The sequence below is a fragment of the Macrotis lagotis genome, chromosome 1 (genome assembly GCF_037893015.1).
Source record: "Macrotis lagotis isolate mMagLag1 chromosome 1, bilby.v1.9.chrom.fasta, whole genome shotgun sequence".
In the NCBI taxonomy this organism is placed as follows: Eukaryota; Metazoa; Chordata; class Mammalia; order Peramelemorphia; family Peramelidae; genus Macrotis; species Macrotis lagotis.
In genome coordinates this window covers 904325289-904350336 of record NC_133658.1, presented here as the reverse complement: position 1 = coordinate 904350336, position 25048 = coordinate 904325289, and the positions used below count along the sequence as shown (strand labels likewise).

Genomic DNA, 25048 nt, shown 5'->3' with positions numbered 1-25048 from the left:
AAAATGGAAGTTTTCCTTGATCAGAGCTCCTGTTTCTAGGAGGAACAAATTTCTTTGCAGTGGTAATGATGAAATTAAAGATGTTTCAACCTCTCAAGATCTCTAATAAAATTAAATTGGTATTTTCCCTATTCCTGAGAGAGGATGGGGGGAGGGGGAACGATTGGCAAAATGGTTAAGAAACAAGCAGTCCAGACATCTTGAGAAAAGTAATGGAATAACCAATCTCAGAAGAAGAGAGGCCACTGCTTGCAAAAAAGAAAATCCTGCAAAGGGGGGGGGGGCATAGATGATTGGAGAACTCCCTGAGAAAAGAAATCTGGATATTCATGATAATGGTGGGGGTTACCTGTAGAGCATGAGAGCCACTGATAGAAGGCAGCTAGCTAGCTAGCTAGGCAATGTGAAGGCCAAAGCTATGGTGATTGGCAGCCCAAACCCCAAATTTGCCAAGTGCTCAGGGGGGCTCTCTCAGTGTTCAGTAACTTAGGAGATTCAGAATGTATCCAGAGGATTGATAAAGGAACCAAATGGGAACAAGCCCTCCAAAATTAAATATGGGCTAGTTTTCACAAACTGACCAAGAGACCTAACTAGGTTACTTTGGTATTCTAAAGTCTGACTTTGCAGGAAAACTTTTACTAGGAATTAGTGCAGCTAGATAAAGCTTTTCTTTTAGAAAATAATTTGAGGGCTCTGCCAGATTCCTAAGAAAGGTCTCCAAGGCATTCGCAGGGTCTAAGTGGTAAAGTCACATCATCACCATGGTAAACCTGATTCACGTATTTTCACGACCAGAAAAGTCTCGAAATAAACCTTTGGTCTTTCACGTGTTTTGCTGTGTCCATGCTACCTAGGTTCACTAATCAAGAGAAAAAGAGTAATAGGCCCCCTCTCTTTAACAATTCTCAAGTGAGGTCATAGCCCAGTATCTATGACCTCATTCTCTGATTTCCATGGCAATGTGCTAACAGGAGAGACCTTTGAAAGTTGTAGGAAGGATATCTGGTCATACCAAGCAAGAAATCCCAACTAGCTTCACTTATTCCCATGGAGTCCACAAAAGCAATTACATGAGAGTAAGGAGGCCCCATGTAGAAGCTTGATCTCCAGCATCAGAGTTCTTAAGTGTAAAATAAGGAGATTACTACCCACCTGTCCATCTCAAAGGCATAACAATAGTAAAAAGGATATTAGATGGACCACATAGGCTACTCGAACATTTTGAAAAGTACAGCTCAATACAAACTTAAGGCTGTAAGAAGAGGGCATGCCCGAGCCTCTAGGCCTCAGGGGGTAATTCCAGCTAAGGAACAAGCCATTAATTCCCTGGCACCCATCCCCAAAGTGCTTGAGATCAGGGCATCACACAGAGCACCATGACCTAAGAAGGCACACCAGGGCCCAGAACTGCTACTGAGACAGTCTAAAAAGGTGCTAGAGTTGGTACTTGCCCTTCTAATTTTTTTTTAGGTTTTTTTTTTTTTGCAAGGCAAATGAGGTTAAATGGCTTGCCCAAGGCCACACAGCTAGGTAATTATTAAGCGTCTAAGACCGGATTTGAACCCAGGTACTCTTGACTCCAGGGCCGGTGCTTTATCCACTGCGCCACCTAGCCACCCCCCTTCTAATTTTTAAGAAAGTGTCAGCACCCTGTAAAACCTTAAAAATCTGACTTCATGTAATGAATAATTGAGGGCAGAAAGTCCAAGGGTCCTAGTGGAATAATTCCAAGTGTATTTTATTCCAAGATAATCAGCTTAGCTCTACAGAGGGAAACCAGGAGGGGAAAAAGAGAATATGTGGGTGACCTGTTCAGAGTCACTCAGGAGGGAAGAGAAACCAGGCCTCAATTCTGAGGCCAAGGTGAAGACTCACACATCTGTCTATTCAATGGGAGTGGCTCCAAAGATTTCATCTTTGGCACAGATTTTAAGCATCTGGGTGTATCTCGATGTAAGATTTACTGTGGAAACCTTGAAGCAGCAAGCTGCCACTGACTTAGTAGCAAAGGACTTTTCCCCACCACCAAGAGCTACAGCAGCAAGCTGCCACTGACTTAGTAGCAAAGGACTTTTCCCCACCACCAAGAGCTACTCCTTGGACTAAATATTGAAAAAGGTTATTTGAGTGACAGCAAATACAGCTTTGGGCAAACTTTTCCAAGGCAATATTTAACTTTCCTAAAATACACCAACTGTGCCCATTTTCATCAAGTTTGAGGTTCTTATCAGGAGAACCTCTGAAATCTGCATCCACAGAAAACTCAATTTCCTAAGCTCTCTGACTATGCAAGCCATAGGACAGTTCTAATCTAGGACAATAGTCAAATCAACTCCAGGAGGACCAATTTCCAAATATTTAGAGGAAAAGCATCAATAAATCAGTTTTCAAATCAGAGATTCCCTCCCCTCACGGTAACTGGCACACAGAAGGCCCCTACTAAATGTGGGGTCCTCTACTGCCTTGCTCTGCTAGGAAAACCAGTTTCACCAATTCCTAAACCCTTTGAGCTGAATGGAAGCTTGGCAATGACCACCTCCAACTCCCTCACTAAGACTCAGTGAAACACCCCAAAGCACAGAAAGTGTTTGGTAGACCTGAGACTAGAACTCAGCCCCACACTCTTCCCACAGTGACGCATGCTGACATTCTCCACATACTCTGTCACTGCCATCTAGGTGGGACTGAAGACTCACACCCAATGGCATCTACAAATCACTGATACTCTGCTGGTGTCCTTCAGAAGTTGCATTCCTTCATTCATTCAACAAATATTTTCCTCCTATTAGCCAAGCTGCCGAGTTAATATGGCTTAAAGTGACTTGCACCAGCCCCCACCAGAAACCCTGGGTTCGTGCTGTCCTGTACCTGCAGGCAGGGAGCCACAGGGCATGCAGACATAATTCAGTTTGCAAGAAAATGGACTGGAGTGTTATCTACAGCTTGGCTGGCTCTTGTTCCTGACTGGATGCCAAGGTCTCTGTGACCATTTCCATGTCCTGTGTCTTCTCACGGGAGAACCAAATTCCCTTTGGCTAAGGAATATAAAAGCCAGGAAAGTTGAGGGGGGGCAGGGGAGAAAGAACAGAAAGGGGGTCAGGAACAAACTCCACATATCTCCAAGCTCTACCCTTCATCTTGATAAATGTCTAGAAGACAATCTACACTGTTACTCATTGGGTTCAATTTTATCCTATTCATGCCTCCAACCACCAGGCCCCTGGCACAACTTTGCCCTGGAGCATGGCATAATAACATAGCCAAGGATCCTGATCCTACACTAGACAGCTGAACTAGTCAAGACTAAGGCTCCCAAGTCTGTGAATACAGACCAAAGGATGTGAGCATCATTTACTCCTCAAAACATCATTGAACACCGCCTGTTAGGTACTGCAGGCAAAGTTTTCCCTCAATGATGCCAGAAATCGTTTGGACCAGATAGAAAAAAAAAAATCAAAAAGTTATGGCTTGATGAGACCTTTAAAGGTCTAGAACAAGGGACATGAGAATGCCTGCAGCTTCCTCAGTCTTCTCCTCTCAAAAAGAGTAGAATAAGTCTGTCACATTAAAGGGATATAGAAACAATGAAACCTCAGAATTAAAAATCTCTTCCAACCCCTTCACTATAATATATAAGGAAATTGAGGATGAAAGGGTAACTCAACAAGCTACAAAGTCCCAAGTCACAGAGTTCAGTTAACAGTAGAAATAGTGCCAGAACCAAACACTCCACACTTCCATGTGGCCTGACAAGATAGTAAGTGGTAACAATGACCAACCTTCTGCCTCGGTTTCCCCATTCCAGAACAGTTACTGAGGATGAAAACCAGCCAATGAGGAAATTTAGTATAATCTTAGTCACAGATACAGCTTAAGATAGTTATCAGGTCAGAAAATATAAGAGGCTGAAGATGCCTCAAGCCTGCTAGAATATATACAACCCTGGGAAGCTAGGTGGCACAATGGATAGAGCACTGGCCCTGGAATCAGGAGGACCTGTGTTCAAATCTAACCTCAGACAATAATTACCTAGCTGTGTGGTCTCAAGCAAGCCACTTAACCCCATTGCCTTGCCAAAAAAGTAAAAAAAAAAAGAATGTGGATTATATACAACCCCCATCCTCAATTCATGCAGACTACAATTTAAAACAACCTGAGTTTTAGAAAAACTTTAAAAAAAGCTAGCTTCTCCTCTGCGAGGATTCATCTCAGTAAACACACCAGACCATAAGAATGCAGTCTTAGACCAGTGTTAGGTCTTGGATCCCATAGTTGCATTCCCTATGAATTCCCCAGCTACAAATGCTCTGTGACAAGGAATGGCCTGAGTTCTGTCCTCCAAAACAAAATACGCTATGTCTCATCCCTTTCACAAGAAAGAATCTTTGGAGAATCATTCTATTAATCACATTTCATCATTATCTGAAAATGCTTGGCATCCAAGCCTTAACTCAAAACATACAAGCCTATCTCATTTCAATCCACACTAATTTAGCTATTATTCCACAGTAGAGAGAGGTCTGGCCAAGTGATAATCAAAGGGCTAACAAACACCAACTTCAATTACTATTACAAGAATCATTCCAACACTCAAACTCAAGCACCATGTCCATCCAACTAGACACCTATCCAGGGAGGATACAACCCTGTCCCCAGTCCATGTCAGGACTATGCCAGATGTCTGTCTGGATAAAAATGTGCTCACTCCCCTTGCTTTCTATATTCATATACACAGAACAGGCAAATCATTAAACTCTGAGTTCAAAAGCCTCATCCTTCTGACCAAAATTACTTGGATTAAGGGATTAAGTACCACCAACCTGCTCAGTTCTTTGGCAGTGAAGGCAGAGAATGGTCTACAGACATTTTTCACTGGCATCATTCTTTATGCTGTCCAAATGTTTTTTCCCAAATCTCCCAATAGGCTTATATTCACAAACTGCTGGAATTTACAGGGGCTGATCTAATCCCAACCTCTCATTTTCAAAATAAATAGGGCTAATGAACAGTCACTTCTAGAAATCTCAACCAAATTTGCTCATTTTCTTCTGCCTTCATTTCCAAATACCTCCTATCTAATCTTCTACCCACTTCCAATAATGCATACCCTACTTGGTCACTACATTTTTCTTATGGGCTCTGCCTTATTCTGTTCTGTGACTCAATTTCACAAATCCTGAAAGAGCTTTGGAAATCATCTAGTCCAAGGTTGCCTAAAATGCAGCCTGCAAGGCAATTTTATGCAGCAGTCTGTGAGTTTACTAAGAGCTCCCACTAAAATGGCAAATCAAAATTTTTTTGTCTGTTTCAATAAAAACTTTTAAGAGTAAGGTTGGAGAGCTGTGATCTAGTCCAAAGGTTTCATTTTCCGGAATAAACTAGGACCAGAGGCAGCTAGGTGGCGCAGTGGATAGAGCCCTGGCCCTGGAGTCTGAAAGACCTGAGTTCAAATCTAGACTCAAGACACTTACTAGTTTACCTAGCTGTGTGGCCTCGGACAAGTCATTTAACCCCATTGCCTAGGAAAAAAACAAATAAAATAAACTAGGACCCAGAAAGGGAGAGATGAGTCAGGCCCATGATCACACAACATCCCATTACAGAGGTCTCATGCATTCTTTCTCCTGTTGGTTCAAATAAGCAAATAAGCAGACCATTAAAATTGTTTGGTTAGAAACAGATTCAGATCACAGTATTGTTTTCCTGGGATCTGGTCTATGTTCTGCTATGAAAAATTATCACCTGAACCTTATTACTCTATGATGAATTCAACTACCACATAACCCAAAAGCATATCTTATTTACAAAGAATGGCACCCCCAAAGTAACTATTTTTCCTATGTCATGGGAAGACTGGGGGAGGGGGGGGCCAAGAACCAGGCCATCCTGCCTGAAAAGAAAGGAACATGGCACAAGAGAAAACTTTCTATACCAGATTTAGAAACTTTGTCTCACACTTTCATAATCAAATGTTTATTTCTAACCTTGCAAACCAGGAAACAAACAGGCAAACCTAAGTCTCAAGAGCAAGATGAGCACACTCACTATCCTTTGGAAGGAACATTTCTAGCTAGAGAGGAAAAAAAAAAGCAAAAGGGATAGGGACTATATCCAAACAGCTGCTTCTATGGAATCCTGGGGACTTTGAAGTATATATAAAATTTCAAAGTACTCAGTTCCACCCCACTGTTTCTAAGACTGAAGTCTACCCTATTTAGGAAAGCAACTGAGAGGATACACACTCCTGCATCTCTAACTTTTTTTGCTGATTTTAGTTAATGTGTAATAGGTTTTCCTTAGACTGAAAAAAAACCCACCTTTGTGACACTTGGACAAATTCATTATCACTGATTGCACAAAATATGACTTATTCAAAAAGGCAGGCTACAAAAATGTTATTTACTAGATGTTCTGACAAGGAGTCCCTAAATATTTGCCTTTTTCTTTTTTTGCAACATCCAAGAATTTTATCTTGAACTATACTGAGTACATCAGTTTTGTTTTTTTAAAAAGTGATACTGTAGCAAAAGAATAATTTGACAAAAGTACAAATCCAATGTTTAAAACTAGGCCTATTTTTTTTTTTTGGCTTTACCAGATTAAATTTCATTTCTCTTTTAAACTGAAAGGATACACATTGGTGCTGGTTTGTATTAGGAGTAGCAAGTGGGTGGGGGAGGAAGGCCCAAAATGTACCCTTTAGGACAAGCCTTAAATGACAGAGAAACAGTTTCATCTATTTCTTTAAAAACTGTTTCATCTTGAAATATGTGTTATCCAATAGACTCAACCAAAAAAAAAAAAGAAAAAAACTTTCAACAGAAAATGAGCATCCTTTTCCACTGACCCAAGCACCAAGCATTTGCTGTAACAAGGTCTCCCATTTCCAACATTAATGGAAAGCTATTCTTGGCCATTGGCCTCTTAGGGGTTTGGGGGTGGATTTCACACTGGAAGGGAAAGCTGACAGCAATTTAATTCAGTTCCCTTAAGTTTGGTCCTAAGAATGGTTTTCTGAAACATGTGCTCCCTGTGGGTGCTTCAAACATCTTTGCTTTGGCTCCTAATGACTATGTCACAATGGCAGGCTGTGTGGTCACACTAGGCTCTCCCTCTTAGCCTTGGAGATCATGGACACATGATCCCTGATTGCAGGTCAGACCAAAGAGGTTATGAATCCACCAATGTGGTGAGAGCAGTAGGAACACGGGAGGGGGCAGTGGCCAACTGAACTGGAATTGGGACGGTGGTTCCTTCCCCCCCTAAAAGTGAGTCCTTTTTAATACACAGACTTGTGGATGGGGCAGGGACTAACATGTGAAGGACGATAAAGGGCCCTTAATTTGTACGGTACCAACACAGGGCAAAAGGGGAGGATAGGATGGAGGTTCAACATGTGTTTTGTATTTTTCCAAGAAACTTATGCTTGTAAAACACATCAGTTGTATGGTACTGCAAGTCATTTTGTTGGTGTTTTTCCTTGGTACATGAAGGACAGAGAGGTATATATACTGGGGAGGAGGGGCAGAGGGGTGTACTGACCACCATGATTGAGTGTGTAACACATTCACATGAACTTTTCACTGTAAGGCACGTGCTTAACAAAGGAACGGTAGAAGCAGCCAGAAGCTTGGGACTGGACAGTTCAGAGTTTGTGCTTCAACAGTACGTTACAAATGACTTGGCCAGTTTAAACTTCCATCAAGTATCGACTGAAACACTGTAAGACACAGGAGAAGACGTGAGAGAAAACGTGGACCATGTCCCCCCCCAGTAAGGGGGTGGGGGGAGCGGCAGATCGAGCAGATCGCACTTCTGCACTTCTCTCTGTCCTATGGACATAGGCGTGGACGGGCACACTGATACAGTATCCACTTTCTTCATAAAGGGATGAAGGCTGGAGATCAAGCAATGGATCTGAGGGGCAAAAAAAGGTCAGCTCCGGACCACATGGAGGTTTCTGTCCCTTAGGACCCGAGAAGGATACAGTAGACTTTTTTAAAAAAAGAAAACTGTGCACTTTGAGGGACAGACTGAAATGAACAGCATTAGCTCTGCCAGGATGTGCAAGTCTAAGGGCCACTGGGGCCAGTCCTGGTCTCAACAAACTAACTGTTATAAGCATCTCTGGTCTTGGGCTAAGGAAGGAAGCAAAGAGAGAGCTAATTTAATTACTGAATAAAAGAGACTACTTACCATCCCAACCCCTTGCATGACATACACTGCTGACATAAGACAATTCCTGGGAGGCCTGCTAATGAGTGTAAGCAGCTTGTGGTAAAGCACCCAGCCCCAGGAGGGGGGCGCCCGGGAGGGGGGCAGCCTGCGCTGAGCAAACACTCATTGGCTAATGTGTTTACTCTCTCCGTCCGGGCTGGCGGCAGTCAGCAAGGCGGGGCTAAAGTGCTCCCCGACACTCGTGCCCGTGTCTTTGGACGGGGCGTCGGGGGCCTGGGGTCGAGGTACCTGGAGCCGGCCGACTTGCCGAGGTGGAGCCAGGCCCGGAGGGGGGGTCGGAGGCCGCACTTCCCGTCTCTGGCCTCGCCCAAGCCTGCCCTACCTAGACTGCACCCCGGCCGGCCGCCCGCGCCGGGCCCGCCGAGTCCTGGAGCCACAACCTAAAAAACAAAGCACTCTGGCTGGGAAGGCGCTTTGGCTTCGGGCCCTGCCTCGACTCCTCTCCAAGTCCGACGGCCCCAAGAAAGGGGGCTGGGCCCCAAGTCCCTTGCGAAAGAGAAAGAGGAGGGGGGCTCCTCTCTGACATGGGAGGCCCCCCAAACCTAAGCCCTCAGGCTGGAAAGAGGAAGGAGAGCAGGAAAGGGGGGCAAGGAGACAAAGGGGGGGAGAGACAGAGACAGAGACAGACACAGAGAGAGGGGCCGGGGCCGGGGCCGGGGCCCGGGGGGCCGGGGCCGGGCCCCGGGGGGCCGGGGCCGGGCCCGGCCCGCAGCGTGGGGCCGCCAGCGGGCCCACGTGGCCCCGAGCCGGCCGCCCCGGCGCCCCGGCGCCCCACGCCCCTCCGCCCCCGGAATGCCGCCCCCACCCCCAGGCCCGGGCGCCCCTCTCCCCGCGGGGAGGGGGCAGCGCCGGGGCCCGGGCCGGGGCGGCCGCTCACCTGGCCTGCAGCATGGCGCCCGGAGCCAGGCCGAGGCCCGGGGGGGGGGGGGGGCGGCGGCGGCGGCGCGGCCGGGCTGGCGGGAGCCCGACCCCGCCCTTCCCCCCCCTCCCGCCTCCCCTCCCCCCATCATGGCCGCCCCCTCCCCCCGCCGCCGCCGCCGCCGCCGCCGGGTTACCCGACCTGTCGTCAGGGAGCAGGCTGAGGCCGGGGCGCTGGAGCTCACGCTGGGCGGCGGGGGACGGCGGCGGCGAGGACGCGGCGGGCGGCGCTGGCGGCTCCGAGGCGGCGGCGGCGGCGGCAGGGGGCGAGCCCGGCGAGCCGGCCTCCATGGCGGCGCGGCCCGCGCCCCCCGCCCCGCCCCGGGCCTGGGGGGCTGCGGAGGCCGGCGCCCCCCTCTCACAGGCTGCCCGGCCCCGGAGCCCGGGCCCTCATCGGGGCGGGCGGCGGCGGCGGGGAGCGGCGGCGGCGGCGGCGGCGGGGGCTGGGGCCGGGCGGGGGCTGGGGCCGGGCGGGGACGGGACGGGGGGCGGCGGGAGAGCCGAGCGGGCGCGGGCCCGGGACCGGGCCGAGGACGAGGCGGCGGCGGCGGCGGCGGCGGCGGGAGGCGCTCGGCCCCTCGGGACTCCCTGCGGGACGCCCTCCCGCCCTCCTGCCCTCCCTCAGCGCCGGCTGCCCGCGCCCGCCGCGCTCGGGACTGCACACAAAATGGCGGCTGCGAGCGGACGCTGAGGCGGGGGGAGGAGGAGGAGGAGGAGCAGCGGCGGCGGCGGCGGGCCGGGCCGGGCGGCCCAGGCCTCCGAGAGGGCGGGGCGGGCCGGGCCGCGCGGGGCGGGGCGGCGAGGCGCGGCGCGGGGGGCCCGGGGCGCGGGGGGCGGGGCGGCGCGGCGCGGGGGGCCCGGGGCGCGGGGGGCGGGGGGCCGCCCGGAGGGGAGGAAGGGCGGGGGCCGGGGGGGGGGCCGGAAAGAGCCGGAGCGGGCCGGGGGGGCGGGGCCGGAGCGCGGCGGGAAGGGCGGGCCCGGGCCGGCCCGGAAAGTTCGCCCCGAGAGGCCTGGGAAGCCCCCAGCCCCGGGGCCGGCCCCCAGCTCCCGGCCAGCCGCGAGCACCCGGGCAGCACCGGCCCCCGCTCCGGGCCCGGCCATCGCGGCCACAGGCAAAGAGCCAAGTGGGCCCTCAGTATGGACTAAGGCTCCTGGCTGGCCCCCCTGCATCTCCGGAGCCAGGCCCCCGACACACACACACTCTGTCCCTCTCTCTCTCTCTCTGTCTCTCTTTCTCTCCCTCTGTCTTTCTCTGTCCCTCTCTCTCTCTCCCTCTGTCCCTCTCTCTATCTCTCCCCCTCTGTCCCTCTCTGTCTCTCCCTTCTGTCCCTCTCTCTCTCTCTCTGTCTCTCTCCCTCTCCCTCTGTCCCTCTCTCTCTCTCTGTCTCTCCCCCTCCCTCTGTCCCTCTCTCTGTCTCTCTCCCTCTTTCTCTCCCTCTGTCTCTCTCTCTTTCTCTCCCTCTGTCTTTCTCTGTCCCTCTCTCTCCTTCTGTCCCTCTCTCTGTCTCTCTGTCTCTCTCTCTCCCTCTGTCTCTCTTTCTTTCTCTCTGTCTCTCCCCCTCTGTCCCTCTCTGTCTCTCCCTTCTGTCCCTCTCTCTCTCTCTCTGTCTCTCTCCCTCTGTCCCTCTCTCTCTCTCTGTCTCTCTCCCTCTGTCCCTCTCTCTGTCTCTCTCCCTCTTTCTCTCCCTCTGTCTCTCTCTCTGTCTCTCCCCCTCTGTCCCTCTCTCTCTCTCCCCCTCAGTCTCTTATCTGTGTCTGAGTCTTCTCAGACTAGAGCTCAATGCCTGAGGGGTGGGGATACTCTCTCTGCTAGAGCCCCCACAATCTAGTGTGTTCTCCCCAATATGTTGTGCTCCCTACTCACCCATAAGCAAGGGCAGACTGACTGACCTGGCTTGCCAGTTCTTTTCCAGCTCATTTTACAAATGAGGAAACTGAGGCAGACGGATTATAGACGCCTGGGAGCAGACTCTAGTGTCTGAGACAGAGCTGAACTCAGTTAAGAAGAATGTTCCCCACTCTAGGCCTGGGCCACTCTATGGCCCAGGATATCGATTGTCAAATACAGGCAACTCCATGATATCATTAATTGACCCAGTCATTTGCATCCCAATGCCATCTAATCAGCATTGTGAGACTCCCCAAGATGAGCTGTCCCCACCAAGGCTGCACCTGTTGGGAATGTGTCAACCTTCCCAGGAGCAAATGTTACCAGGTTTTAGCATTAAGAGCAAAAGAAAAATAGGCTAACAGCCCATTTATTGAGATTTCTCTTATTTAGGGACTTGCCCAGCTTGGGGCTAGCTAAAAATGGAGGCCTACTGTTGTCCTTAAATATTCTAGTCCAGCAGAAAGTGTGTGATCTGAAAACATGTTTAAGTCATGCATATATATTTAAATTCATCGATTAGCTTTCACAAAAGGATATTTACCGAGAAGATAAAGCAAAAACAGCAAAGCAAACTCCTAATGAGGGTCAGTCAGACTCTCAATTTCTGAGAGATCAGCTTCAAATTTAGGCAGTCCTTACAAAGTTCATTTCCTAGTCCATCATAGCCCAGTCATTTCCTCCCTGAAAAGGCACATGGTATCTTCCTGCCATCTTCATCTATTGCTGGCCTAGATCCCAAACACTGCTCTTTGGAACTATGTCAAAGAGATAGGTGCGGCTGCTGGCAGATACTGGCATGGACTCTGGTCACAGGACCTCTGGCCCCCAGCCTTCTAAATATCACAAGATTGTTCCAGCTTCATCTGAGAAGAGGAGATCTCTTCCAAAACAGGAGGGGCAGGATCCACATAGCTATTTGAAGCCATATTGCAACCAGATTGGGGAAGGGGACTCTCACCCAGAGGTTTAGAGCATTTTTCTTCCTTACTGGAACACTGCCAGGAAGCAAGTGAAGTTGCACAAACACACACACACTCACGCCTTTCCACAGACTTGTGTGTGTGGACAGACTAACCTTGACTTCATTCTTTCCTGCTCAGCAGCTCCCCATTTAAAAAACCTTTAATCATCACACATAGAATACCTGTTCATGTTCTAAACCTGCCCCATTGCACATGGCTGCAAGTTGGTTTAGGCAGATTAGAATGTGGTAGCAATCAAAATGGCGCACATGCTCCAAGCCAGTGAATTCCTCCTAGTCATTCTCCCCAGTTATATGTTAATAAATACCAAGTCATTTCAAGATGGGGAGAGGATGAGGAAGCAAGGGCTGAAAGGAGAAGCCACCTACCCAAGATCCCCAGCATTTGACCTTGTAGTCAGGAGACCTGGGGTCCAAATTCCAAGTTTCACTTATTACTTGTGTGACTGAACAGGTCCATTTATTTCTATGAACCTTAATTCTTTATGAAAATTAAGATGATCATGTTTTCTTTATAAGAATGTAAAACAGGGTGGCTAGGTGGCATAGTGGATAAAGCACCAGCCCTGGAGTCAGGCCTCAGACACTTAATAATTACCTATCTGTGTGGCCTTGGGCAAGCCACTTAACCCCATTTGCCTTGCAAAAACCTAAAAAAAAAAAAGTAAAACAAGCATGTTTTCTTTACCCACAATTGCCAAATTGATATTCCTATAACAGATTTATCAATTCCCCTCCACTCAGAAATCCTCTACAATTCTCTACTAGTTAATTTAGATCTTGAAAACCATGACATCAAGGAAGTGATGTTATGCCATGCATATAATGTGGATTAAAGTGAAGTAATTGTGCAAAAACACTATTCTCACTATCTCTTCCAGAACTATCTTCCTGATAGAGTAGGAACAAGATGATTGGTGTTGGCCTGGATACATGGGAAACCTTGGCCTAAAAAGATGGAAGTTTTCCCCAAATCACCCAGGCATCTTGGCACTAGTGTGGACAAGTATAGAATAGAGATGTTAATCAGAGTTCTTTATGTGGCAGTTGTATTCCTTTGGTCAAAGAGATACAATGTATGGAACTACAATTACACTCATACTAGGTGACAAATCATTAGTAGGGTAAACTAACCTAACCTGTCTTGGCACAGTCCATTCTATTCAGCTCTGCAACCATACTTTGGTTTCCTGGCAGTTGCCCAGAGGGTCATGGGAATGGTTGCTAGTTGGCATCATTTATGATCGGATCCTATCTAATCGGCTTCCTGTGTCTGACTTTTGTTCCTGATTAATAAAGACATTCTTGGCAAAAGTTTTCACTCTGATCCGTCTTACACCCATCCAAGATTTCACCTCTAGCGGCAGAATATAAATGCCCTCAATCGTCCCTCTTAATCATGTTCCAGTTTGAAAAATCAACAAAACAGAACCAAGGTTCTAATCCATCATTCCTAGCTGGTGTATCCAAACAACTCAGATCTGCCTCAAACACTAATCTTTTTCTCTATCACTAGTCTGGCATTCAAAGCCCTTTTGGACTGTCTTCTACTTTCCCAGCCTTTTGGGTTATCAGCATCCCACCCATACTCTTCCAGTTCTACTAGTCTAGATAGAGGTTCCCTAATTTATTTATCTATTTTCATTTGTGTTTTTATGTGCAAGGCAGTGGGCTAAGTGACTTGCTGAAGGTCACACAACAAGTATCAAGCATTTGAGGCAGGATTTGAACTCAGGTTCTCCTGACTCCAGGGCCGGTATCCCATCCATTGGGCCACCGAGCTGTCCTAAGTTCCCTGTTTTAGATCCCTGCACTATGTAAATATGGGTCTGGCTACAAGTGAAATACCCTTCTTTCTCACATTAGCCCCTCAGTATTATTATGATTGTTCAGTCATTTTCAGCCCTCTCTGGCTCTTTGAAATCCCACTTGGGAGATTACTTGGCAAGGGATACTAGAATGGCTTGCCATTTCCTTTGCCAACTCCTTTTACAGTTGAGGATACTGAAGCAAACAGGATTAAGTGACTTACCCAAGGTGACAAAGCTTTTAAATGTCTGAGGTCAGATTTGAACTCTGGAAGTACAGTCTTCATAACTCTATGCACTTCACCTAGCTAGTGAATCACTAGAGTTCTTCAAAGCACAGAGCCACTTCCTAAATTTGGCTTGTTCTGATTTCCCCTCTTTTTAACAATTTCTCTATCTTGAAATTATCTTGTATTATTTTGTATATAATCAATTCAAAAAACATTTAGTGTCTGTTAGCTTCCAAACACTATGCTAAGTTTGGAAAGACAGAAATGAAAAATCCTCTGCCCCAAGCTGCTTATCTTTATTGGGGGGGACAAACATGGGCCTAGAAAAGCAAATACAAAATACCACATATTCAAAATAATGTTCAAATACAAGTATAAAATTTATTCAAAAAAGGCATGTCCACCTTTAAAATAAAGGGTAATTTGTTAGCAATGGACTAGGAAGTCCAGAGAATAAAATAAGAGGCCAGGAATTTACAGCTGTGGAAATCAAAGCCATCCATATTCATATGAAAAATTGCTCCAAATCATGACTTATTAGAGAAATGCAAATTAAAGCTCTGAGGTACCACCTCACACCTCTCAGACCGGCCAGTATGACCAGAAAGGACAATGATCAATATTGGAAGGGATGTGGGAAACCTGGGACACTAATGTATTGTTGGTGGAGCTATGAACTCATCTAACCTTTCTGGAGAGCAATTTGGAACTACGCCCAAGGGCAACAAAAATAAGCATACCCTTTGACCCAGCAGTACCACTACCGGGTCTATACCCTGAAGAGATGATGAAAAAGGATAAAAACATCACTTGTACAAAAATATTCATAGCAGCCCTGTTTGTGGTGACAAAGAATTGGAAATTAAGTGAATGTCCTTCAATTGGGGAATGACTTAACAAACTATGGTTGATCTATGTATGTCATGGAATACTATTGTTCTATTCGAAACCAGGAGGGATGGGAATTCAGGGAAGCCTGGAGGGATTTGCATGAACTGATGCTGAGTGAGATGAGCAGAACCAGAACATTGTACACCCTAACAGCAACATGGGGGTGATGATCAACCTTGATGGACTCGCTCATTCCATCAGTGCAACAATCAGGGACAATTTTGGGCTGTCTCCTATGGAGAATACCATCTGTATCCAGAGAAAGAACTGCGGAGTTTGAGCAAAGACCAAAGACTATTACCATTAAATTAGGGGGGAAAAGTTATATTATTATGTAATTTTACTATATCATACTTTATTTTTTCTTCCTTAAGGATATGATTTCTCTGTCACCACATTCAACTAAGATCAATGCATAACATGGAACCAATGTAAAACACTAACAGAATGCCTTCTGTGAGGGGTGGAGAGAGGGAAGCAAAATGGTGGTGGGGGGAATTGTAAAACTCAAAATAAAATCTTTCTTTAAAAAAAAAAGGCCAGGGTGCTGAGGCAGCGAAAGCCTCAAAAGCCCTGTGATTCTGAGCAAAGCACCATTTTGTCACACCTTTCACAAGTAACACAGCTAGGGGCGGCTAGGTGGCATAGTGGAGTCAGGAGTACCTGGGTTCAAATCCGTTCTCAGACACTCGATAATTACCTAGCTGAGTGGCCTTGGGCAAGCCACTTAACCCCATTTGCCTTGCAAAAAAAAACCTAAAAAAAAAAAGTAACACAGCCATGATAATTTGATTGTCAATTCCTGAATAGTCCCTGATCCAGCCTCATGGTCAAGGCAGAACTGGATCATCCTCCCAGAAATCTGCAGGGAAGGAAAGTAGACTCAAGTTTAGGGGAACCCATGCGGCAAAAGGGTAACTCATTGCTTTGATTTCTGCCCCTAGTCTTTGTCATACTCTGAAGTGGTTCAAGCAGTTTCCCAGGGGCATTGGGGTGGTTACTCTACTCTGTCACCAGGGGGCTCTGTCAAGGGGATCCCTTTACAGCTCCTCTGGAGAGCATTTGGACCCTGGCCCCCAATCTCACTTCTGTTTGGCTCTTCTGGGGGTTCCAGTAGGTCCAGATTTAAAGATAGGAAGTCCAACATCCTCTAGACCCTTCAAAGCTCACAGAGTCAAAGGGGAAGCACAAAACCTCCCCTTCCTCCCGGCACCCCATAGAAGGTTTCTTTCCAGAGATCTTACAGGAACCCTGCCATCCATGTCCAGTTTTAGGAATCACTCCAGTTCTAAGGAACTTGATAATTTGAAGATGGGCCTTGAGGCAAAGGCAGGTTTCCTCAGGCTTGTGCCATGGCACTCATTTGAAGGATTTTTCACACTTGGTCCACGGTTGGTTGATTGAAACACCTCAGAAGCAGGTGGTTGCTTGGTCATTACTCTTCCTTATTGAAGAAGACCATCACATAACTATTTTAGAGACAAGTTAAGTGTGTCAGACTGTGGCCAATCACACTCATATCAGCCCAGAAGACTCTATTACAGGTTGGGCACAAATAGTCCAAGTGAACACCTGGGTGGTTACATTTACATATTTCATGCGATGCTATCTTGATCATAAATCACAGCAGTCTTTCTGAAGAGGGCATGCCACGTGGTCCTGTGCCCACCCAGGCTACACAATTAATTCTTTTTTTTTTTAAAGAAAGATTTTATTTATTTTGAATTTTACAATTTTTTCCCATTTTTGCCTCCCTCCCCCCCACCCCCCACCGAAGGCAGTCTGTTAGTCTTCACATTATTTCCATGGTATACATTGATCTCAGTTGAATGTGATGACCAAGAAATCGTATCCTACACAATCAATTCTTAAGAGCTCTCAAGAGAGACCTTCAGAGTGTCCCCAAATCACTTCTTCTGATATTGAGGGAGCCCCTCCACCCCCGTAAGCCTCATTTGAATTCCACATAAAATGATCTTTTTTGGCAAGTGTATGCAAGTGTATGCTTGTCATTTGAACAATATGACCAACCCATCACAATCAAGTGTCTGTAGGAACCTTTGAATGCCTGGCTGTTTAGTTCAAGAAATGACCTCAGTGTATCTTATCCTGCTAGGTGATTTTCTGAATTCCTAAGACAATTTAAATGGAAGTGATTCAGTTTCCTGACAGTGGGAGACAGTCCAGGTTTCACAAGCATGTAACAATGAAGCCAGGACAAGAGTCTGTAGACCTTCAGTTGGGTGGTCAGTCTAATACCTCTTCTTGCCCACACTTTCTTTGGGAGCCTCCAAAGAAACATAGCTAGCCCTGGCAATGCATGTGTGTAGACCTCATCATCAATGTGAACCTCCCTGGAAAGGACACTGCCAAGGTAAGTGAACTTGTCCATTATATTTAAAACTCTATTTCCTTCTTAGAAGCTAGGTATGGTGAAACAGTCAACAAGAAGTTATTAAGAACAATTATATTTCCATAGAAATTTGTTTTTGAAAACACAAGTTTGATATGTTAGGGAACAATTGGATTTTCATATTTACCTATGAAGTAGGTGAAATACTGAACAGAGAAATATGTTTTATAGCTATTAATCTGTACCCTCTGCCATTGTCCCAGCTATGAGAGAGGTCAATGAAGTTTTAGTAAAGTACCTTGCCCCTCCCTGGTAAGGACTCCTAATAAATCCTTACCCCAAGTTATGAGATGAGGCCAATGAACTTTTTTTAAGCATATAAGAGAAAATTTTATAAACATTTTAAGATAACTCAAAACAGTGTAATTTAAAGACCAAGAAGTAATTTGATTCCATTATTCAGCTTTCTGATAGTTACATACTTTTATCAGCCCTTAAAGTGTTATTGAGTTAACATTAAAATATTTGGACATATAGTAGGGATATCATTTTTCCCTCCCTAAAATAAAACCAAAGTATACTACAATGGTTACTAGTTCTTGCTTAACTGTCTAAGGTATCACAGTATTGATTCTGCTTATAAGAGAAAAGAATCCTAAACTTCCTCTTAAACAGTATGTTCATGCCATACATATTTTTTTTAATTTTATTTATTTAAGGCAATGGGGTTAAGTGACTTGCCCAAAGCCACACAGCTAGGCAATTATTAAGTGTCTGAAGTCACATTTGAACTCAGGTCCTCCTGATTCCAGGGCCAGTGCTCTAACCACTGTACCACCTAGTGCCCCCATACATATTTTTAAGTGATTTAACAAAAATTAAGAGAAACATATCTGAAAATATGCATCAGAGGAAATGAAGACATCAAGTATTTTCTCAACACCTATGAGAATAAAGGAGAACTGGAATCACATCCAAGGACCAAGGGGCTAATTCAACTTTTGTTGAGCATCTTTGAAAGCATGGTTTAGAAGTAATATATGTGATTGAACTACTGATGAGCATTATGTACAACAGTTAAAGGAATTGGAGGGCAAGATTTTAGTGTCTGTAATCAAAGAGAGTTTGGAACTCCCAGAAGATGAAGATGAAAATAAAGGGAAGAAAAAAAAAGGCAAAGAATGAAACCTTTGCAAAATTATAAATGATATCCTAGAAAAGAAAGTTGAAAAGGTAGTTGCATTAAACTCCTTGGTTACTTCCCTGTGCTCCATTGTCACTAGCACATACAGCTGGACAGCAAACATGGAGAGAATAAGGAAGGCTCAGGTACTAAGAGACAGCCCAACAGTAGGTTACATGGCAGCAAAGAAACACTTGAAGAGAAACCCTAATCATTTTGTTATTGAAATTCCATGGCAAAAGGCAGAAGCTGACAAGAATGATAAGGCAGTAAAATATCTGGTCATCTTGTTATAAGAAACTGCTCTGCTATCTTCTGGACTCAGTTTGGAAGATCCCCAAGACACCTGCCAATCTGATCTACGGGATGATCACACTTGGTTTTAGAACTGATGAAGATGATTCAACTACTGAAGAAACCAATGCAGCTATAACTGAGGGAATGCTACCTTTTGAAGAAGATGACACTTCACACATGGGAGAAATGGATTAAAGCACTCCAATACAGGAAACCATAGCATGCTTCCTAGATGAGTCTGAATCAATGAACTTTTTTTTCCTACAATGAACTTTTAGTAACCCTCCCAGGCAAAAGACAAGCCCCAATCAATAAAACAATGGATCCCTGTCTTAGCCTGAAGGGATTAAGCTTTGAGTTACCACCCTGCATCAACAGAGTCCGCATCACCTCATCTCTACTCTTTGAGCTACTCTCTTCAATTTATCTCCCCCCAACCTATAGTCTCCTCCTTACTCCTCAGTTGAGTTGCTTACCTTCCTTTGGAGGGCACCCTGCTCTTTATATTTCCTATCTAAGGACATTGTCAATCACAACTTCATGAAAATTAGGTGAAAACTGGGCTTACTAGGCTTGGGATTCCCCTAATTCCCCCATTGTCTTTTTTTTTTTTTAAGGTTTTTGCGAGGCAAAGGGGGTTAAGTGGCTTGCCCAAGGCCACACAGCTAGGGAATTATTAAGTGTCTGAGACCAGATCTGAACCCAGGTACTCCTGACTCCAGGGCTGGTGCTGCCCCTGAGTTGCCATATTTTTCAGAAACACAAGACCCAGTGCATGTAGGGGACCCTGAATGTGTCAAGGCCCAGTTGACATAATTTGTTGTTTACAACCCAAGCTGAATTCTCTGTGTGTGCACTTGGGAGTGAGGTTAGACGCCAGTCAGTGAACCCTAGGCTTGTGTAGCTGGACCCTGTTATATAAGGAGATCTTCTTCTCTTCATGATTTAACAAGGAAAAAGAATGTGGCTTTCACCTTCCTCTTCAGGAGGGTTTTGTCTTTTGTCCTTTTCTCACTTTTACTGTACCTTTTCCCTACTGTACTCCCCTCCCCTTTGAGGGGAGATTTGGGTTCTCTCCTTCCTTTGTCCTGTTATAAATATGCAAACTTCTGTATGGATTGTGCATTCTTTGTGTTCCACATGCGTGTTCATGTCTCTTATGATAAACCCAGTTTTCACCTAAGTTTCATGAAGTTGTGATTGATAATGTCCTTAGGAGATACAGACAAAAAAAAGATCCTATTCTCAGTAGCTCATAATGTAATGGGGAGACAGACATATAAACAACTCTAGAGAAGCAAGATGTATGAAGATAAAGGTGAAGATATCAACAGAAGGAAGACACTCCTCTTTAAGTGGCATCTACAAAAACTTCTTGTAGGAGGTTAAATTTCAGTTGAGAATTAAAGGAAGTCAGAGAAGTCAGGAAACAACTGAGGAGGGAGAACTTTCTAGGCTTGGGGGAGAGACACTGAAAATGTCTCTGAGTTAGGGGATAGAGTTTCTAACTTGAGAAAGTAGCAAGGAGACCAATGTTAGTGAATTCTCAACATAAACCAGAAGATTTATATTTAATAGCCAATGGAGGGGGCGAGGGGTGGCTAGGTAGCACAGTGGAGGAGCACCAGCCCTGGAGTCAGGATGATCTGAGTTCAAATATGACCTCAGGCACTTAACCCCATTGTCTTGCAAAAACCTGAGAGAGACAGAGACAGAGAGAGAGAGAGAGAGAGAGAGAGAGAGAGAGAGAGAGAGAGAGAGAGAGAGAGAGAGAGAGCACCAATGAAGCTCTCCAGTTTATTGAATAGGGGAGAGATATGGTTATACCTGTGCTATAGGAAGATCTCTTTGGCAGTTAAATAGGGGTTGGAATAGATAGGGAGAGACTTGAGGTTGGGAGATCAACCAACAGCCTATTGCAGAATTCATTGAATAGGGGAGTGATATGATCAGACATGCATTTTAGGAAGATGAAATTCGTTATCCACCTCCTGAGTAACACATCTGCTGGAATTAACTGAACATTTAAACCTTTTTTGGACACAATTAGTGCATCCCTTCATGGCTCTAGGAGTAACTCTAAAGGGGTTGGGTGAGGTCTTTTCTAATGCTACAGCCCATGATCATGTACTAGTGACCCTTAGAATGTAAGCTCCTTGAGGTCAGGAATGGGTTTTTTTGGGCGGGCTTCTTTTTGGATCCCCAACCTTCCACATAATAGGCCTTAATAAATATTAAGGGACCTAACTCCCTCTCATACACACATGACAGGATCACCAGCTCAGAATCAATTAAGTTAGCCAGATTTAAGTGATTCTTAGAAGCATTTTCTAAGATTGTACAATAAAAGCAGCTGGTATAGAACATCCTTCCAGAAGTCTTGACGACACTCATACACAAGTATAGAGAGAACCCTAGGGAAAGTGAGCTCAAGCTTAGGGAGGAGGGTGGCGAAAAGGTAACAGCTCTTGGTTCCTTGAAGTTTTTACCCCCATTTGTGAGTTGTTTAAGCCATTTCTCCTGGGTACAGGAGATAGCTTCTCCATCATGAATCAAGCCCTTGGGTCTGTCCCAATAAAAACACTTTTGCCCAAAGATTTGAGGATGAGGATGCCATGAGGGCACTGCTGGGATGATAGGAAGTGCAACATTCTTCAGATGCTTTGAAGCTCCTAATGACTTCTTCCAATCCTCCAGCCAAGATGAAGGGGTGATCAAGGCAGGACCTTATTCCAGTTTCTTAGGGCTGCCTTTTTCTGGAACCATTCTGGGGTTTAATTCCATTGACATTTTATAGACAATGACATTTCCTCAGGCTCCCTGGAAATGATTCTATAGCAGCATCATTCCATTTCTGACAATTTTTCCTCCCTTAAAGTATATTGTGAAGCCCATGATTTGACCGATAAAAGGAAATTCAAGCCTGAGAATAAGATTGATTTTAGCTGGTTAAGGTCCCAGGCATTTTTATCAGTTATTTTAAGCAGGGTGTTGTGATTTGGTCCAACTAATCAATCAGCCCCTCCCCCTTCATACATATATTGAGTTCTAATAGAATGAAAGCTTTTTTTTTTTTTTATTTTGCAAGGCAATGGGGTTGAGTGGCCTGCCCAAGGCCATATGGCTAGGTAATTATTAAGTGTCTGAGGTCACATTTGAACTCAGGTTCTCCTGACTCCAGGGCCAGTGCTCTATCCACTGCACCACCTAGCTGCCCCTGAATGGAAGCTTCTTGAGGAGCAGAGTTATTATTGTATCCTTAGTGCTTATGGGCTTAGAGAGAGCCCTTACTGATGATGATGATTCTCTTTTATTCTCCTGTCTCAGGGAGGAGATGCCATGACAAGCACACAAATTGGATTTGGGGGAGGGGGGGCTGTGCTGTCACCCAGCCTCACTGCTCCAGAGCCATCTGGTCCAATGGCCAGATATGACTTAGGATGACTGGTGTTGGACCTGGATGGGAGGCAATCAGGGTGAAGTGACTAGTCCAAGATTACACAGCTAGTAAGTGTTAAGTGTCTGGGATAGGATTTGAACACAGAGCCTCCTGACTTCAGGGCTGGCTCTCTATCCACCTCGCTATGTCACTGCCCAATAGGTTTATTTAAACCTGGTTTCAAATCCTGACCTGACCATTTTACTATCCATATAGTCTTGGGTAGGTCACTTACTTCTCTGTGGCTCAGTTTCTTCATTTGTAAAAATGAGGGAGTGGAATTACATGACCCCAAAGACCCCTTACAGTTCTATATCTATGATTTTATGGAATAAATTGTGAATAAAGGGCTTCTGGGGGGCTGTTAGGAGGCATAAGGGATAGAGGTCAGGAAGACCCAAGTTCAAATCCAGCCTCAAACCTTTCCAGCTGTGTGACCATGGACAAGTCACTACAGGGCAAGGAAACCCTTTTTTTCTCATCTGTAAAAAGAGCTGGAAAAGGAAATGGCAAACCATTCTAGTACCTCTGCTAAGACAACCCCAAATCATGGAGAATTGAACAAAATGTTTTTTTAATGTCTCCTGTTTCTAAATTCCTTACTAAAATATGATATGCAAAAGATGGTCTCTGCCCTCAAAGAGCTCCCAATTTAATCAAGGGGGAAATAAAAAACAAATACTGGCTATGTGCAGGAAAATAGAACATGCTTAACGGAGGGAAGTATAAGAATTAAGAGGGGAAGGGAAAGGCTTCCTATTGAAAATGGAACTTTAGTTGGCATTTACTCTTACCAGTCAAGTAGCTCAGAAGAAAAAAATGTGTTAAGACACACATGTGTCATTTTATTTTCAATTTTTTTTTATTTTCAACTTTTTTTATTTCTTTTTTTAGTTTTTGCAAGGCAATGGGGTTAAGTGGCTTGCCCAAGGCCACACAGCTAGGTAATTATTAAGTGTCTGAGACTGGATTTGAACCCAGGTACTCCTGACTCCAGGGCCGGTGCTTTATCCACTATGCCACCTAGCTGCCCTGACATGTGTCATTTTAGTGATTGTGTTCATCACATTCTGCAGAGGATAAACCAGTTTATCCAACTCAGCTACCTTGCCGGGGCAGTAGTCAGTGTCCCCACCTTTGACCCAGCGATGCCACCAAGAATATAGACCCCCCCCATCAAGTCAAGCCAGCATTTATTTATTTATTTAGGTTTTTGCAAGGCAATGGGGTTAAGTGGCTTGCCCAAGGCCACACAGGTAATGATTAAGTGTCTGAGGTCAGATTTGACTCAGGTCCTCCTGTCTCCAGGGCCTGTACTCTATCCACTGTGCCACCTAGCCGCCACAGAGCCAGCATTTGTTTGTTTGTTTATTTATTTATTTAGGTTTTTGCAAGGCAATGGGGTTAAGTGGCTTGCCCAAGGCCACACAGCTAGGTCATTATAAAGTGTCTGAGACCAGATTTGAACCCAGGTACTCCTGACTCCAAGGCTGGTGCTCTATCCACTACGGCACCTAGCTGCCCCAGAGCCAGCATTTATTAAGTGCCCACTGTATACCAGCACTGGACTGAGTGAAGGAGATACCAAGACAAACTCCAAAGCCTAGTGGAAGAGCAGTGGAAGGCAGGGAGGGCTTTTCTGTTCATTTCTGACTCCATGACCCCATTTGAGGTTTTCTTGGCAGAGATACTGGAATGTTGTTTGCCATTCCCTTCTCCAGCTCATTGTACAGATGAGGAAACTGAGGCAAAGAGGGCGAAGTGACTTGTTCAGGGTCCCGCTTGAACTGAGGTCTGACTCCAGGCCCTGGGGCTCCTCCGCCGTGCCACCCAGCTGCCCTTGCTGAGGCAGGTGGGGGTCCGGAGGGCCAGGCCTCTGAGACTAGCGGGGTGACCCCAGGCAAGGCCCCCTTTGTGAGGTGCCTCGCAGGCTTGGTCTGTAAGTAGGGAAGGAAGGTGGCCTCCGGGGCCTCGGAGAATCCTGGGGGGCCCTGTCTGAGGGGTGGGGGTGGGGTGGTGGAGGGCTGGACCGGGCCCTGACTGGCACCGCGCCACCTGGGGAGGCGCCAGGGCAAAGGCGCGGAGAGCGGAGATGGGGCCGGCCGGAGGGAGCGCGATAAGGGGGGCCGATCCGGGGCCAAGGCGGGCATCACGAGAAGACAACTGGGCAGGTGGGCAAGGGCGTGGCGGGGGGAGGGGAGGGGAGACGCGGGAGATCCGGGAACAGGCGCCGGGAGGTCACGTGGGCTGCGCACACACGTGCTTGCCGGCGCGGGGGAGGGGGCGGCGCTGCGCAGGCGCGGCGGGCGGCGCCTGCGCACTCGGCGCTGGAGCGCGCGGCTGGGGGAGGGGTCCGGAGAGGTGGGCGGTTGGCGGGCAGATCGGGAGCCGGCGCGCGGGGAGAGCAGCTGGCCGCCTAGAGGGCCTGAGGAGGAGGAGGGAGGCGGCGGGAGGAGCGGAACCCGGCGGCACCATGGTGGAGAAGGAGGAAGTGGGCACCATTAGCGAGGAGGAGGCGGCTCAGTACGACCGGCAGATCCGGCTGTGGGGTCTGGAGGCGCAGAAACGGTGAGGGGCGGCCGGCGGAGGGGGAGGGGCAGGGCCTGGAAGAGGGGGTGGGGCCGGGGCGGGGCCTAGCCGGAGGGGCGGGGCTTAGAGCCCGAGCTCCCCGGGGATAGGTGCACGTGACCTCGGCCCGGAGACTGGAAACTCCTGGAGGCCAAGCGCTGCGCCGGCTCCCTTTGTCTTTGTTCTCTTGCCCGGAGTCTGGGCCCATTATGTGGCCTCGGGGTCCGGGGATTGAATGGGGGGAGTA

General features: G+C 46.7%; 2 protein-coding genes across 2 annotated transcripts in view; one reads left to right on the top strand and one right to left on the bottom strand.

Moving 5' to 3' along the window:
- ZC3H4 (zinc finger CCCH-type containing 4) overlaps nucleotides 1-9450 on the bottom strand; it is a 29299-nt gene extending 19849 nt beyond the window's left edge. The window contains exon 1 of the mRNA XM_074219183.1: nucleotides 9302-9450. Coding sequence (XP_074075284.1) covers nucleotides 9302-9450 — 149 coding nt within the window. The remainder of the gene's footprint in view (nucleotides 1-9301) is intronic.
- A 15154-nt stretch (nucleotides 9451-24604) lies between these two features.
- SAE1 (SUMO1 activating enzyme subunit 1) overlaps nucleotides 24605-25048 on the top strand; it is a 57270-nt gene continuing 56826 nt past the window's right edge. Inside the window, exon 1 of the mRNA XM_074219182.1 lies at nucleotides 24605-24801. Coding sequence (XP_074075283.1) covers nucleotides 24707-24801 — 95 coding nt within the window. The 5' untranslated portion in view covers nucleotides 24605-24706. The remainder of the gene's footprint in view (nucleotides 24802-25048) is intronic.